The sequence below is a fragment of the Rhinoderma darwinii genome, chromosome 4 (genome assembly GCF_050947455.1).
Source record: "Rhinoderma darwinii isolate aRhiDar2 chromosome 4, aRhiDar2.hap1, whole genome shotgun sequence".
NCBI lineage: Eukaryota > Metazoa > Chordata > Amphibia > Anura > Rhinodermatidae > Rhinoderma > Rhinoderma darwinii.
Genome location: NC_134690.1, coordinates 239,755,267 through 239,769,740, shown reverse-complemented (window position 1 = coordinate 239,769,740; position 14,474 = coordinate 239,755,267). Strand labels below are relative to the sequence as shown.

The 14,474-nt window shown below is 40.6% G+C and overlaps 1 protein-coding gene across 1 annotated transcript in view; it reads right to left on the bottom strand.

Moving 5' to 3' along the window:
* Window positions 1-7,335: 7,335 nt before the first annotated feature.
* DCBLD1 (discoidin, CUB and LCCL domain containing 1) overlaps window positions 7,336-14,474 on the bottom strand; it is a 61,656-nt gene continuing 54,517 nt past the window's right edge. The window contains exons 11-15 of the mRNA XM_075864253.1: window positions 14,299-14,415; window positions 10,843-10,927; window positions 10,577-10,623; window positions 10,375-10,494; window positions 7,336-8,193 (exon numbers count right to left, since the gene is read on the bottom strand). Coding sequence (XP_075720368.1) covers window positions 7,670-8,193; window positions 10,375-10,494; window positions 10,577-10,623; window positions 10,843-10,927; window positions 14,299-14,415 — 893 coding nt within the window. The 3' untranslated portion in view covers window positions 7,336-7,669. The remainder of the gene's footprint in view (window positions 8,194-10,374; window positions 10,495-10,576; window positions 10,624-10,842; window positions 10,928-14,298; window positions 14,416-14,474) is intronic.

The following is a 14,474-nucleotide window of genomic DNA, read 5'->3' as shown; positions in this document are numbered from 1 at the left end:
ACATTTATTTTATTTAAAGAGACTCCAGTGGTTTTTTTCTTAGTTTTTTTTTTTTTATTGCGGGTCCCGTTTGTAAAGTACACCCAGTAAAAGGTAGGGCAGGTCATCCTCATACCGGCGCTTTGTTGCCAAAATATCCTGGCCGCAATTATTTCACGTGACCGGCTGATTCCTACAGTGGCTGCTGTGTGGACCGGGAGTCTTTCGCTATGCATATCTTAAAAAAACTGTAACAAAGAGCCCGGTATGAGGATGACCTGCCCTACATTTACCGGGTGTACTTTACAAACAGGGATCGCAATAAAAAAATTATAATAATTGGGAGTGTCTCTTTAACTGTATTGAAAAGTGTAGTCGACTATACTCCAAATGAGAAGAAAAGATGCTCCAACGTGTTATTTTATTGAGAAATACAAGTATTCAGTAACCCGGAAACAGCGTGGTTTCTCTAGTGGCATGTCTGGTATTTTAGCTCAACCCTAGTCAATTGAATGGAGCAGAGCTGCAATATAATACATCTTATGAACCAGAGTGGTAGCTTTTCTGAGGGTAAAAAAAGCTGCCTTCTTTTTTTTTTTTTTTTTCTTTCTTCAATTTAATCTCTGACAACCCCTAAAAGACAAGAGGACAGAGGTGAGGGAGCATTGAGCAGTTTTTGGGCACTAGGAACATCAGCTGGGATTTATATCTTTCAGAAGAGAATACATCACATTAATTCATGTTACCCCCTACTATAAATTTAGGCATACTAGAAATGACCTCAGAGTCCCTAGTGGAGTCCCTGTTCTTCCCGAACCTGGAATCCCAAAAGACAAGCGGTTGTTTTTTTTTCCATCTCCATATAGCAGTATATTATGTGACGATTTTACCTAGGTCTCTGCTCACCACAAGTTATAGAGGGAGTTATTTTTAAGGGGAGGAGATTCAAATGAACAAATTCTTGACGTCCTAAATATTTTTGCTGGGTGTACCCACTTTCACGCTGCAGATTTGGTTTGTATTTTGCAGCGTTTTTTGGTATGTACGGTATTTACTTTTTTATTTTATTTTAATAATAGTAATCTATTAATATCAGTGTGTTTGGTAAAACTTTCAAATTACTTTTTGAGATACAGAGCAGCTGTATCTAGCGCTGAAACCTGTATCAGTCAGGTCACTGATACACTGCTTCATTTAAAAAAAATATTTCAAAGGTGTACATAGCCTTTTAACCCTTTCATGACCAAGGGTGTCCAGGTCAAATGTTCCATTTGTGATATGCACTTCTGTAAACGATAATATCTTTGCAACCGCTTTGAATATCGCAACTGTTTTTACTTTGATTTTTACAAGACGTATTTTCTAGATTAGTTTAATTCCATGATTTTTATTATGAGCAGGCAAATCACTAAGAACATGAAAAAAAAACCAACACTTTTTGTGTAATTTTATTTATTTATATATACACACACACACACACACACACACACACACACACACACACACACACACACACACACACACAGTTGTGGCTCTGTAAAAATTTGTCTTCTCCCTCCGTCAGCCTGGGTCGCTGTGCGGGGAGAGTGAAGAGGACTATAAGGCTATATTCACACAAAGTGAAAAAAAGGCCGTTAAAAGCAAATCCACTATCGGATTTTCATAGCTGTTTTGCATCAGTGTGTCTTAAAATTTGAACCCATTTCCTGGCCGTCTGACCTTTTTTTAACCACCATTTGCCATCCGTTTTTCATGGACGTCAAAAAAAATATATATGAATATTTGTTAGGGTGTTTTTTTTTTGTTTTTTTTGTCCCCACCCCCTGAAAACACCACAGTACCCTTGTAGATAGCACCACAGTGACCTCTGTAGGCAGTGCTCCTATGGTTCCACAGTGCCCATGTAGATAGTGCAGCCTCCCCCCCCCCCACCTGTAGAAAGCACCACCTAAGCGCCCTCTAGGAGCCCCTGACGTCTGTCTATATATAGACAGGGACGTCAGAAGCTCTCTCTAGGAGTGGAATTCCCAGCCAAAGTGTCGGCAACACTCTGGCAGAGGACTCCGCTCCTAGAGGCAGCCCCTGACCTCCCTGTCCATATAAGGACAGAGCGCTCTGATTCGGCTCGAGGGAGCTTAGGTGGCGCGATCTACAGGCGAGTTTGCGCTATCTATAGGAGGGGATGGGGGGTGTGTGTTTTCTGGGCATCTCAGCGCCTGCAGACCTGAAAGTGCAGCGCTGCTTACACTGAAGCAGCACTTCACACATTAAACCCCGTTCCAGGCTGCCAATGTTTATATATGTGACAACTGCATGAGGCATCGGCAGTTGTAATGTATATAGCCGTATGGCTGTCGTGAAGGGATTAATGACCAGCTAAATTTTTCTGGTTTTGCCTCCTTCAGCAGCCATAACTTTTTTTTTTTCATTGACGTGGCTGTATGAGCCTTGTTTTATATGGGAGAAATTGTATCTTGTTTTTGCGTGGTTTGGGAGTAGAAAAAATTCATTGTCATTTTTATATAACTTTATTTTTACGGTGTGACTATAGGGAAAAAACTATTCTGGGCATTTTTTTTTTCCTCTTTATCCCATTCACGTTTCACGCTAAATAACCTGTTAATTTAATTCTTCAGGTTATGACGGTCGTATCTAATATGTGTAGATTTTTTTGTTTTTATGTAACGTATAGGCAATAAAATATATTTTATGCAAAATAGTGACTTTTTTTAATTTATATTTGTTAAACTTTAATCCCATTAAGGGATAACTTTATTCACAACTTTATTTTCTACTTATGTATTCGCGACCAACCAACCAACCTGCTGACACCACTAGATAGGTATAAGGGAAAGCAGTGGCAACATACCTCTGTTAGATAGCTCAGTTCTTGCAAAAGTGTAAAAAAAAAAAAAATAGAATAAAACTGTTGTATGCAAATTAGCTTCTAAGTGTCTGACATCCTGATCTCTAACCCCTCCCCTCTGCATTTGACTGACAGCTCTACTGGTTTTCAGTGTCATACGCCTTTCTAGCCAAAACAGTCTATCAATATATCCCTCTATACTTTCATCATATCCCATGCTATGGTTAAAGAGGTAGTGGTAGCATTGAATTGGAAAGGTTTTTCCACTCTTCTGGGTCTACTGTTGTTCTTGGTGAGAAACAGACTGTTTAGGGTGGACATAGACACAGTGCTTTGGTCCAGTTTTTTATTTTCTGGCATAAACGTAGCAGCCAGATGTTTGCTGTGATTGAACAAGAAAAAAAAAAAAAAGTAATTCGTTCCAACAGGTATTTGGTTTTCCACGAGTCCTTCATGACCGTACCGATTGGAGGTTGCACCCTTGACCTCTGTAGGGACAGGAACCGAGGTTTAACCCCTTTACGACGAAGGACGGATATATCCGTCCTGTGAAGGAGCTAGTTCGGACGGACAGAGCCGTGCTTTGATTGCGCAGGTACTGCCACTGTACTCATGCAATCAGCGACAGGAGCACGGCTGTTATACACAGCCTGGCTCCTGCCCCCAACTGCCGGAATCGAAGCTCTCCGATTCTGGCTAACCCATTAGATGCCACTGTCAACAGCAACAGCGGCATTTAATGTGTTTGATAGAGAGAGGAAGCATATTCTGTTACCACATCAGCGCCCCCGCAAATAAATCGTGGGGCGCCATTGAGTTTTCATGGCAGCCAGGGGGCCTAACAAAGGCCCCCAGGTCTGCCTTCAGCAACTGCCTATTAGGCCAATGCCAGAAGCACTGACTAAGTATACCAAAGCATTATATCTGTGAAGTGAAGTCCCCTAGTGGGACAAAAAAAACAAAAAAGTTAAAGAGGCTCTGTCACCACATAAGTGCCCTATCTCCTATATAAGGAGATCGGTGCTGTAATGTAGGTGACAGTAGTGCTTTTTATTTAGAAAAACGATCTAATTTTACCACGTTAGCATAAAGCTAAAATCGCTCCTAACGTGGTAAAAATAGATCGTTTTTCTAAATGAGTATTTTTAAGCATGCAAGCAGTGTCTGTGTCTCTAAGGGTATGTGCACACGAGGGCGTCCGTAACGGCTGAAATTACGGGGATGTTTCCGCCTGAAAACATCCCTGTAATTTCAGCCGTAAAGGCATGTGCAGGCGCTTGAACGCCGCGTCCAATACGGACGTAATTGGCGCTGCTTTTCATTGGAGTCAATGAATAACGGCTCCAATTACGGCGAAAGAAGTGACAAGTCACTTCTTTGACGCGGGCGTCCATTTACGCACCGTCATTTGACAGCAGCGCGTAAATATACGCCTCGTGTGATCAGACAAACGTCTGCCCATTGCTTTCAATGGGCAGATGTTTGTCAACGCTATTGAGGCGCTATATTCGGACGTAATTCGGGGCAAAAACGCCCGAATTACGTCCGTAATTAGTGTGTGTGAACATACCCTTACTTCTTTCCGATATAATCTATGATTTGGAGATGGATAAATTTCCAGTGTGAGTGTCTGTTGGAACACTTGTCTAATATATTTTGAGCCATGACTTAAACATAAAACTGCAGGGCAGAAGGCATTGTTTCATTTCATTGTATATTTAATGGGAACCTGTCAGGTAATTTTAACCCCTTGAACCACCACCATGCGGTAATACCTGACAATATTTCCAAACATTCCCCTGTAGGTTTTTTCAGATGCAGCAAAATCTATAAAATCAACTTTCAAAATGGCGCACACTGTATACTAATTACTCATTAAAGGGTCATGAGGCAGTGCCACTATCCTGAAGAGTCAGAGTCCTGCCTCCAAACCCACCTTTCCATTCTTGATTGACATTCCCTGGCTGTTATACATCACTACCAGTCTCCTCCAACTTTCTCGGCTGTGCCATTGCCTTGTGCTCCATGGGCATGCGCCATGCAGCGCGGTGTACTCGGCCTGGCTTTATTGCTGCACCGCACGGGCGAGAGTAGTAAAAGGCAACAGCGCATCCGCAAGAGATGGAAGAGGCTGCTAGTGATTTAGAACAGCCAAGGGGATGTCAATCAAGCTGGTGGGTGCCATTTAAATTTTTGCCTCTGGCTGCAGAAAAGCTAGAATCAATCCTACTGCAGGGGAGTAGTCCTCATTGGAAAATTCTACGGTTCCTTTTGGAAATTTTTCCTATACTGTCTCCGAAGTGTCTCAGGACAGTACTGCTTTATTGTTATGGTGACACCAGGGGATCTCTGTACTGGCACCATCAAACTATGGGGACTAGAAGATCTCTAGGACTCTGGCCAAAAGCGGAATTTTTAGTTTCTGGCTGTAGTGAACCCTTCAACAGAAAAAAATAAAAGAAAACCACTTGCAGCTTCCTAGTACATGATTTTATTCAGAACGGTTTTAAACAATAAAAAGATATATTATTTACTCTTCCAGGTGATCCAAACATTTCTTGCCATGATAACATTCAAATAAAATAAAAAATCTACAACGAAGCCTGGATACTGGTGATGCACTTTACACAGACGTCAATGGAAGGGACAATTTAAATAGGAATTCGCAGTAATAAAATACGTTGCTTGGAATGGGTAGATTTAACTTGACATAAGAATTACACACACGAAAAAGTGACTATAGATAGACGGTAAATTACTATTCCAGAATAACCGATTTACCCGCTACCTTCAGGATTAGTGGAAGGAGTCTTGGGCTTTGTATGTCTTCACAGAGGATATTCCAACAATTTCTGGTGGATATTTAGGTGCTAGTTGTAAGCCGTGTTACAGTAGTTTTAATAAAATCATTGCTTTTCCTAGTGAACAGGACTGGCAGTGTGCACGCTTGTCTGAGCATGAATGGAAGAAGAGGACTGACTGACCAGCTGCTCAAATAGTATTACGGCAGCTTTAGCAGAATGTACCTGCCACAAGTGACCGCTCGTGTGTATCCACCCGTAGTGACCTAGTATTTACTGTATAATACTCCTGCTCCTTTATATCAGTAACTGGATATTCTTGTCCTTTGGTCCAGCCAAAGAATTTACTAAGGAACAGAACACTGATTTTCATTTTTTTTTTATGTGAATGTACATAATATCTGTAGTACATAAAATTATATTTACCAAGAGGATAAACGCGCAAGGGGGAAAAAAAAAATTATGTTTGTCCGTGGGAAGTGTGCACGTGCCTTTTTGACAAGATTAGCAATTGTAATTTGTAAGTGAACATCCTCAGGCCGGGCTATACAGCAACATTAGTCAAAAGATGTTCTAGCTAAAGTCGCACAGTGCCGCACTTGTAGAGATTTGTATTGTGTCGCGCAAAGTGTGCTATCCAGTGCAGCTCGTGACGTTGCAGTTAGTAAGTTGCGTATAACACCATCTAACTAGGCCTTGAACAGCAACTTGCAAACTATGGAACTTTGATCCGAAACGGCTACACTGCTGCCAGCTGTATCTTGTGGACGGAACCAATATAAACAAATCTTATAGGCACACTACAATCATGTGGTCTTAGAGATATTCATGAAATACTGACCTCTGACAAAGTAACTACCTGCGTCATTGTAGATAATGGTTCAACCAATGAAGTGTATCATTTCACTTAATAGGACATTTTTTTTAACTTTTATTAAAACTATAAAAGTGTATATGGCAGAAATAGAATTTAAAAATTGGAAAATTATACAAGTATATATATTCCACGCAGAAGAAAAAAAATAAACAAATGGATCTAATCTCAAAGTAAATTGTTTTCCATAGACCGTAGTTGCAACAGCCACTTGTGCAAACCTTCCCGCAGGAAGTGCCGCTTTACAACGAGCTTATAATACTAATAAAATGACAGATTATAAAGACCAAACTTTGGCTGCTGCTTAGCTTCTGAGTTCCGATCATATCAATTATTTTAAACTGTATATTTGCTGAATCTATGGTAGACGTGTGAATTAATCTGTGGTAGGTGTGAAATAACTATGACAACATAAACTAGGCAGGTAGAAAAGATCGAGCGCAGTTTTGAATATGCAGCCGTTTCTTGGGGAATACACCGCATTTAAAGTGACAGGAAACATGACCCAGTTATTATAATTTATGAAATGATCTATGCCAGCCAGATCAATGAAGAATTGGAAGGATCAGTTTATTGCCGGACATCTCGCCATAAAGGTCCTGATTCTAATGTTGCATTGGCCAAATATGCAGATGGGTATAGCCAACTTTACAACTATCCTCCGCAGCCAGTACCTCAGCTAAGAGGCAGCGATCGCACAGATGACTCCAAATCACAATGGACCAACGCTGTGCCCATCAGGTCCTGTTTTACAGGCAATATAAATTAACATGTAACTCATTTTAAACATTCACAGTGTTCATTAACGGTCATTAAAAAAAGAATAATAATAAAGCACCGGTGAAGTCAAGTGTAGAAATGCCAGGAGCACACCGACTACATGCAGATCAAGTAAGACAGTCTGTATAGAGCCAGGTAGAAAGTGGTAAAAAAAAAAGTGTCTCTTAAATATCTTCTGTACACATTGCACATATTTCACAAGGTAACCAGGACTGCAGATACTGTATACCAAACCTTCACCCCATGCAGCGTGTCCCCTGAACTTTACCATAGAAATCCTAGTGTATCCATGTAAACACCTTTGATCTTCAGCAGCTGTGCAGTAACATTCATGTATGGGGCTCTCTATGTATAGTCCCCCGGAGCTAGTCATAAGAGGGCAGTTATTGCAGTCTGATTGATGGGCTTTAAACAGTCCCTTGGTGAAGAGTAGCCATCTGCCACTAAAGTGCAGAACTGTGGCTTCTGATAGTCACCGCTGTCCACCACAGCCCATGTACTGTGCACTTTGGGCCTATCATAGTCACACTCTTCAATGTGTATGCTGTGAGGTGTCTGGTAGTCTCCACCACTGTTCTCCGCACTGGAAGAAATGGAAAAGCTGACAGCAGAGGACGAAGGTTTGCGGTCCAGAGATACCACAGGGACGTTGTAACCTGAGTCTGGTGGGAAGGTGCAGTCCCTCATTATGTGACGCTCAATGATGGGGGTGGCATACTCTGGCTCGGGATACGCGAGTGGCAATGCGTACTCATTAGTCCGGAGAGGGCAGTCGTAATGGTTTTCTTGTTCCTGGCCACCAAATGAGTCTTTATTGTCTGTGTCAATGGGCTTGAAGGTGGATCCTTTCCTTGTGACGGTGCCGGTACCAATCATGAGGGACTGCTCATAATCTACACAAAAATAAAACAACAACACTTTAACTAAAATATACTGAAGTTGTATGAAAGCTATTTTATCTCTAGTAATGCAATGAAAAGATCATTTACATGCTATAATATTCTGAAAAGTAACCGTTTTACTTTCTGGTGCAATGTAAAATATCAGACATGCATTATATGAACATAGGTTAACTGGTGAGCGAGACAAATAGAATTGTAAACGTCATAGCGGATAGGGACAGATATGAATGTCAATCTCTGTACATCGCTTCAAATAGGTTAGTGCTATAAAAATATACATTTCACAGTAAATAAATGCAGAACCCCTGAAACGTATTTAACACTAAACAGGCATAATACAGGGCGACACAATTAAATGTTCTCTTTCACAGCCTTATCTATAGTGTATTTCCACTAGATGGCACTATTGTTAAAGAAAATGTAATATAAATAGGTTTCCGATTTCCTGATCGAGGAAATAAAGTTTAGACCATGGTAGAACTTAATTTTATAATGGATCAATTCCTCACAGTTTTTAAGATCTGTTTCCCCGTCTTTGGAAGGAAACCGTGATGGTTCCTATTTTAGAGGATGAAATGTCAGGTCACGGGATGATGACAAAGGTGGACAGTTTGTAAGGCTGGGTTCACACGACCTATTTTCAGACGTAAACGAGGCGTATTATGCCTCGTTTTTACGCCTCAAAATAGGGCTACAATACGTCGTCAAACATCTGCCCATTCATTTGAATGGGTTTGCCGACGTATTGTGCAGACGACCTGTATTTTACGTGTCGTCGTTTGACAGCTGTCAAACGACGACGTGTAAATTGACTGCCTCGGCAAAGAAGTGCAGGGCACTTATATACATTATATGCAGGGCACTTATTTGCAACGTAATTTGAGCCGTTCTTCATTGAACTCAATGAAGAGCAGCTCAAGATTACAGGCGTCACAGACGCCTCGTATATTACGAGGAGGAGCTTTTACGGCTGAAACGAGGCAGCTGTTTTCTCTTGAAAACAGTCTGTCATTTCAGCCGTAAAAGCCAGCTAGCGTGTGCACATACCCTTATAGTTATCGAAGATCTCTTGTAACCTGTGTGGTCATCAAATAACTGGGACACATTTTCCTACTCTGGAAGTAAAACGGTGAACGTTCCTATTTAATTACAGCAAGCAAAGATCTTGACATCATAAGTATCTTACAAAATTGCATAGCTTTTAATTAGATTACTATTTGATTCATTTATATATCTCAAACATATTCCACAGCACTGTACAGAGATTTCCATTATTCACAGTCCCTGAACTCATTGGGGCTCACAATCTAAAATTCCAAATTCATCTATCTGTATGTAAACACGGGAAGGACATACAAACTCCATTATCTAATTTATAATCTATATTTACTGAAATACTGATTCAACAAGCGCGCTTTATAAATAATAACAGACTATACAGACTACAGACGTGTCCACACTTTTCTTGAATTGTTATACAATCTCGCACCACCCCTTAAAAAAAAACATAACTTCTTTTTTAACATGGAAGTCTATGGGCGATGGAGGGCATCGGTCGGAGGTATACTTTTTTGTTTTTACACGTTTGTTTAACATTTAGCGCCATACATCTCAGGATACATGGGGTTTGAGAGATTAGTTAATAGAGAACTAAACTTTTAAAAACTATTGACATGTCAGACGTTTTGATCGGTGGGGTTGAACACAGACAAACACTGATCAATAAAACGAAGCAGCAGAAGCGCTCGGGTGAGTGATGTGCTGCTTCAATTCGGATTGTCTTTCCTCGGAGAGAATAGTGTACGGACTCATAGACTTTCCGGTCCGGCCTCACACCACTTGTTCATCTTTCCGAGAAAAGTTGATTAGAAATCAAGCAGTATAGCGTACACCGAGCGCTTCTGCCGATTCGTTTTAGGGATTGGTGGGGGTCTCAGTGCTCAGAACGGAGTTGGGTGCAACATACTAATAATGCAGAATATACAGCACCCTGTGCAGACTAGCCCAGTACTATGGATGACGACAGCATGGTAGACCGAGCGGGAGCTGTTAGGTGTAAGTATGCGGGGTGTGGATTTCATGTTCAGGCATATTGAGTATGTTCGACTTCCAGAGCTGTACAGGTGGGAGGAGAAATCTCAAAGAAAATATGCAGTAACACTTGTTTCTTACCTTCTGTGTCACACTTGACAAGGTCAAACTTCTGCAGAATATCCTTGTCACTAGTGTAACTGATGGTAAAATCTGTGGACTGTTGTCTCATGAATGGCTGTTCGAGTTGCTTCCAGCACCCTGCACGAGAGAACAGTGGGGTCTATATTAAGCTGGCCATTACATACATCTAAATGTAACGTTTCTGGTAATCCTTACTCACCACCATTTTGGACTTCAGACTTGTATGTGTCGGTTTTTAATCGTTTTCTGCAAAAGAGAAAGGGCCTTATTGATTAGCACAGGAGAAGTATAGAATAATATGCGTCTGTTAACCCAATAAAGTCCTTTATGAAAACTAGTAAAAAACATAGGCCTGTTATCTATACAAATAAGATTGTTCTGTCATGTTTTAAATGTGCCCCAGGAAATGAAAGCAGTGCACCAATTGGTTATAATGGCCCAAATTATCAGGGGAAAAAAACGTACCTCCGTGATATGCATATACAGATGACCGCTATGACTACACACACCACCAATGCCAGTGTAATTAAAATCGCAATCAGTTTCCATCCTATAATAACAAAAAACAGACAATATTAGGTATGAAAACAGCAAACCAAATGCTATTTTTTATTAAAAACGGACTAATATCACAGTCTGAGATTACTGTTAAAGAGGCTCTGTCACCAGATTATAAGTGCCCTATCTCCTACATAATCTGATCGGCGCTGTAATGTAGGCAACAGTGGTTTTTATTTTGAAAAACGATAATTTTTGAGCAAGTTATGAACAATTTTAGATTTATGCTAATTAGTTTCTCAATGCCCAATTGTTTAGTTTTTTTTACTTTTTACGAAGTGGGCATTGTAAAGAGAAGTGTATGACGCTGACCAATCAGCGTCATACACTTCTCTTCATTCCAGCCCAGCATGATCTCGCAAGATCACGCTGTGCTGTCACATACTCCTACAGTAACTTTACCGAAGTGTCTTGAGAGTGAATAGACATTGCCTCCAGCCAGTATGCGATGTCTATTCACACTCCCAACACTTCGGTAAAGTTTCTGTGGGACTTACTCACAGCACAGCGTGATCTTGCGAGATCACGCTGTGCTGTGAGTAAGTTCCGCAGAAACTGTGAGTACAGCTAAACTTGAATGAAGAGAAGTGTATGACGCTGACCAATGATTGGTTAGCGTCATACACTTCTCTTTACAACGCCCACTTAAAAAACGCCCAGTTGGGCATTAAGAAACTAATTAGCATAAATCTAAAATTGTTCAGAACTTGCTCACAAATTATCATTTTTCAAAATAAAAACTTCTGTTTTTAAACTACATTACAGCGCCTATCGGATTAGGTAGGAGATAGGGCACTTATAAACTGGTGACAGCGCCTCTTTAAGCTGCTTTAATCCTTCTCTGGTGTCAGCACAGTGTCAACCCTGCATTTAGCTAAACAACTTCGCCTTGAACAATCCCTACCTGTCAGGCCTAGTTTACATCTTATTATTGAGCTACATTTATTGTGTACGTTGGGAAAGCTCCCAGCGTACACCCTTAATGCTTCCATAGGGCTCTATTATGACAACTGAGGCCAAATGAGTGTCCTTTTGGCCTCAGTCGGACCGGTGTACGTCAGCAAATCTTTTACAACGCTATTCCATCCTGAGGAATGTCGCAAAAAAACACGTATACCACTTTTTTTGAACATGGGAGCCTATGTGTGACTGATGCCACTGTATTGCAACCGTCACAGGTATACGTTAATGTATACATTGGGGAGCTTACCCATGGTCAGAGTCTCTGAGAAGAGCATCAGGTATCGAAGATGCCAACCCTGGGGAAGCTCCTGACGTCACTTTCATATATGAAGAGTATACGTCGGCAGTCACGCTGATTTGAACTAGGCCTTAAAAGGGTCCCTTAACAATAAACTAATCACAAACTGTCCCTCTATTAGAACCCCCAGCGATCATCGGTTATCTGTGGGGAAACCTAGCACTTTCTGCTAGGTATTCCTGTAGCGCCACCACAGAGGAAATTAAGAATTGCACAGTCCCTATTCAAATCAATGGGTTGTCTGTATAATGGACAGGTCCTCCAGAGAGGGAGACTATCTTCATAACCGCTTTCCACTCCAGACAAGGGATAAGAATCCAGGAAAAAAGGACTCCTCAGCTCAAAATTTCCTAATCTGGTATATAAAAATTAGTATTTCTTAAACTGGATAACCCATTTAAAAAAAAAAAAGATCTTTCTCCACTCCTGACATTTCTGTTTTACAACACATACTCCATAACACAACAGTGAGTGCTGAGAGACACACCCGATTCACAAGAGCAATGGTAAAACCCAGTTTTCAATTTCTTCATACATTTGCAGAAGGAATAACATAAGAACGGTACGATGCAGACTTCTAAGAAAATATGTCAGTTTTAAAGAATACTTGTCGTCCCCATAAGATAACAATTCTGGAGCATGTCAGGGGAACGAACATGTCATCCCATCTGTAAACCATTACGAAACTTTTTTTTTTTTTTTTTATAAAAGAGAAAGTGCACCTCTCCAGCGCCCGAGCCTCCACTGATGCTTTTGTCCAACACGTCTTTAAAGAGACTCTGTCACCACATTATAAGTGGCCTATCTCCTACATAAGGAGATGGGCGCTATAATGTAGGTGACAGTAATGCTTTTTATTTAGAAAAACGATCTATTTTCACCACATTATTACCGATTTTAGCTTTATGCTAATGAGATTCTCAATGGACAACTGGGCGTCCTTTACTTTTGACCAAGTGGGCGTTATACAGAGGAGTGTATGATGCTGACCAATCAGCCAAAAAATAAAGTGTTTGAAGCAGCACAAATCCCGATATCAGGAGCGGTGACATGCTGTAAGATCAGACAAACCCAGTCTGACGTAATGTAATCCTCAGAAAAAGCATGGTTGAACAGCAGCACACGTCTCCAAAATTTCAATCAATATATTCTTTTATTGGTCAAACATCCAGTAAAAAATGGCAACGTTTCGACCCGTGACAAGTGCTCTTCTGTAACTACCACAGAAACATTAACGAAGTGCAGAGATTGTGAATAGACATCCTGTGGAAGGTCTATTCACTGTCTAAACACTTCAGTATCGTTAATGTGTTAGTATAAGACAGCGCATAGCGATCTAAAAGGATCCCTTATGCGCTGTGTAAATGAATGGAGAGAAGTGTATGACACTGATTGGTCACTGATTGGTTAGCGTCATACCCTTCTCTGTACAACGCCCACTTGGTCAATAGTAAAACACGCCCAGTTGTCCATTGAGAAACTCATTAGCATAAAGCTAAAATTGCTAATAAAGTGGTGAAAATAGATCGTTTTATTAAATAAAAAGCACTGCTGTCACCTACATTATAGCGCCGATCTCCTTATGTAGGAGACAGGGCACTTATAATGTGGTGACAGCCTCTCTAAGGCCTTATTCAGGCGAGCGTGTCAGTTTTGTCTCTGCAAAACAACGGACTGTATTTCATGCATTTCCATTCCGTGTGGCAGCAGTGTTCCTGTTTTTTTTCTCATCATTTCTTTAGCAACTGGTGTGTGATAAAACACGGGCAGCACACAGAAGTCATCTGAGTGCTGTCCGTGTTTTTCATGCAACCATTGACATGTGAATAGCCCTATTGAATAGCATAGGTCCGTGTGCCGTCTGTTTTTTTAACGGACAGCACACAGACTTATAATACGCTCGACTTAATCAGGACTAAAGCATTGCAGAACATGCAAAAATGTACAATAAAAGGAAATTAACTAGTAAAAAATAAAAAATTGTGCAATATTAAACCAAGATAAATAAATACATTGGGTATCATTATTTTTCTCCTTATTTTTACTGGTTTGCTAGATCTCTAAACATAAAACGGATACATTTATTAATGCAGACTAAATACCAAAATCATTTTCTTCTGATGGAACCGGCTCAGTGATGTTCTTTTCTTCTTTTATGACATTTTTTCGATTCTTCTCATTCGGCTTCTTCCACATGGGATGAGTAGATGAATTGTGAGCTGTAGAGGTAAAAACAAGACGAACACTAGTAAAACATTCACTAATTCAACGAGTGCTG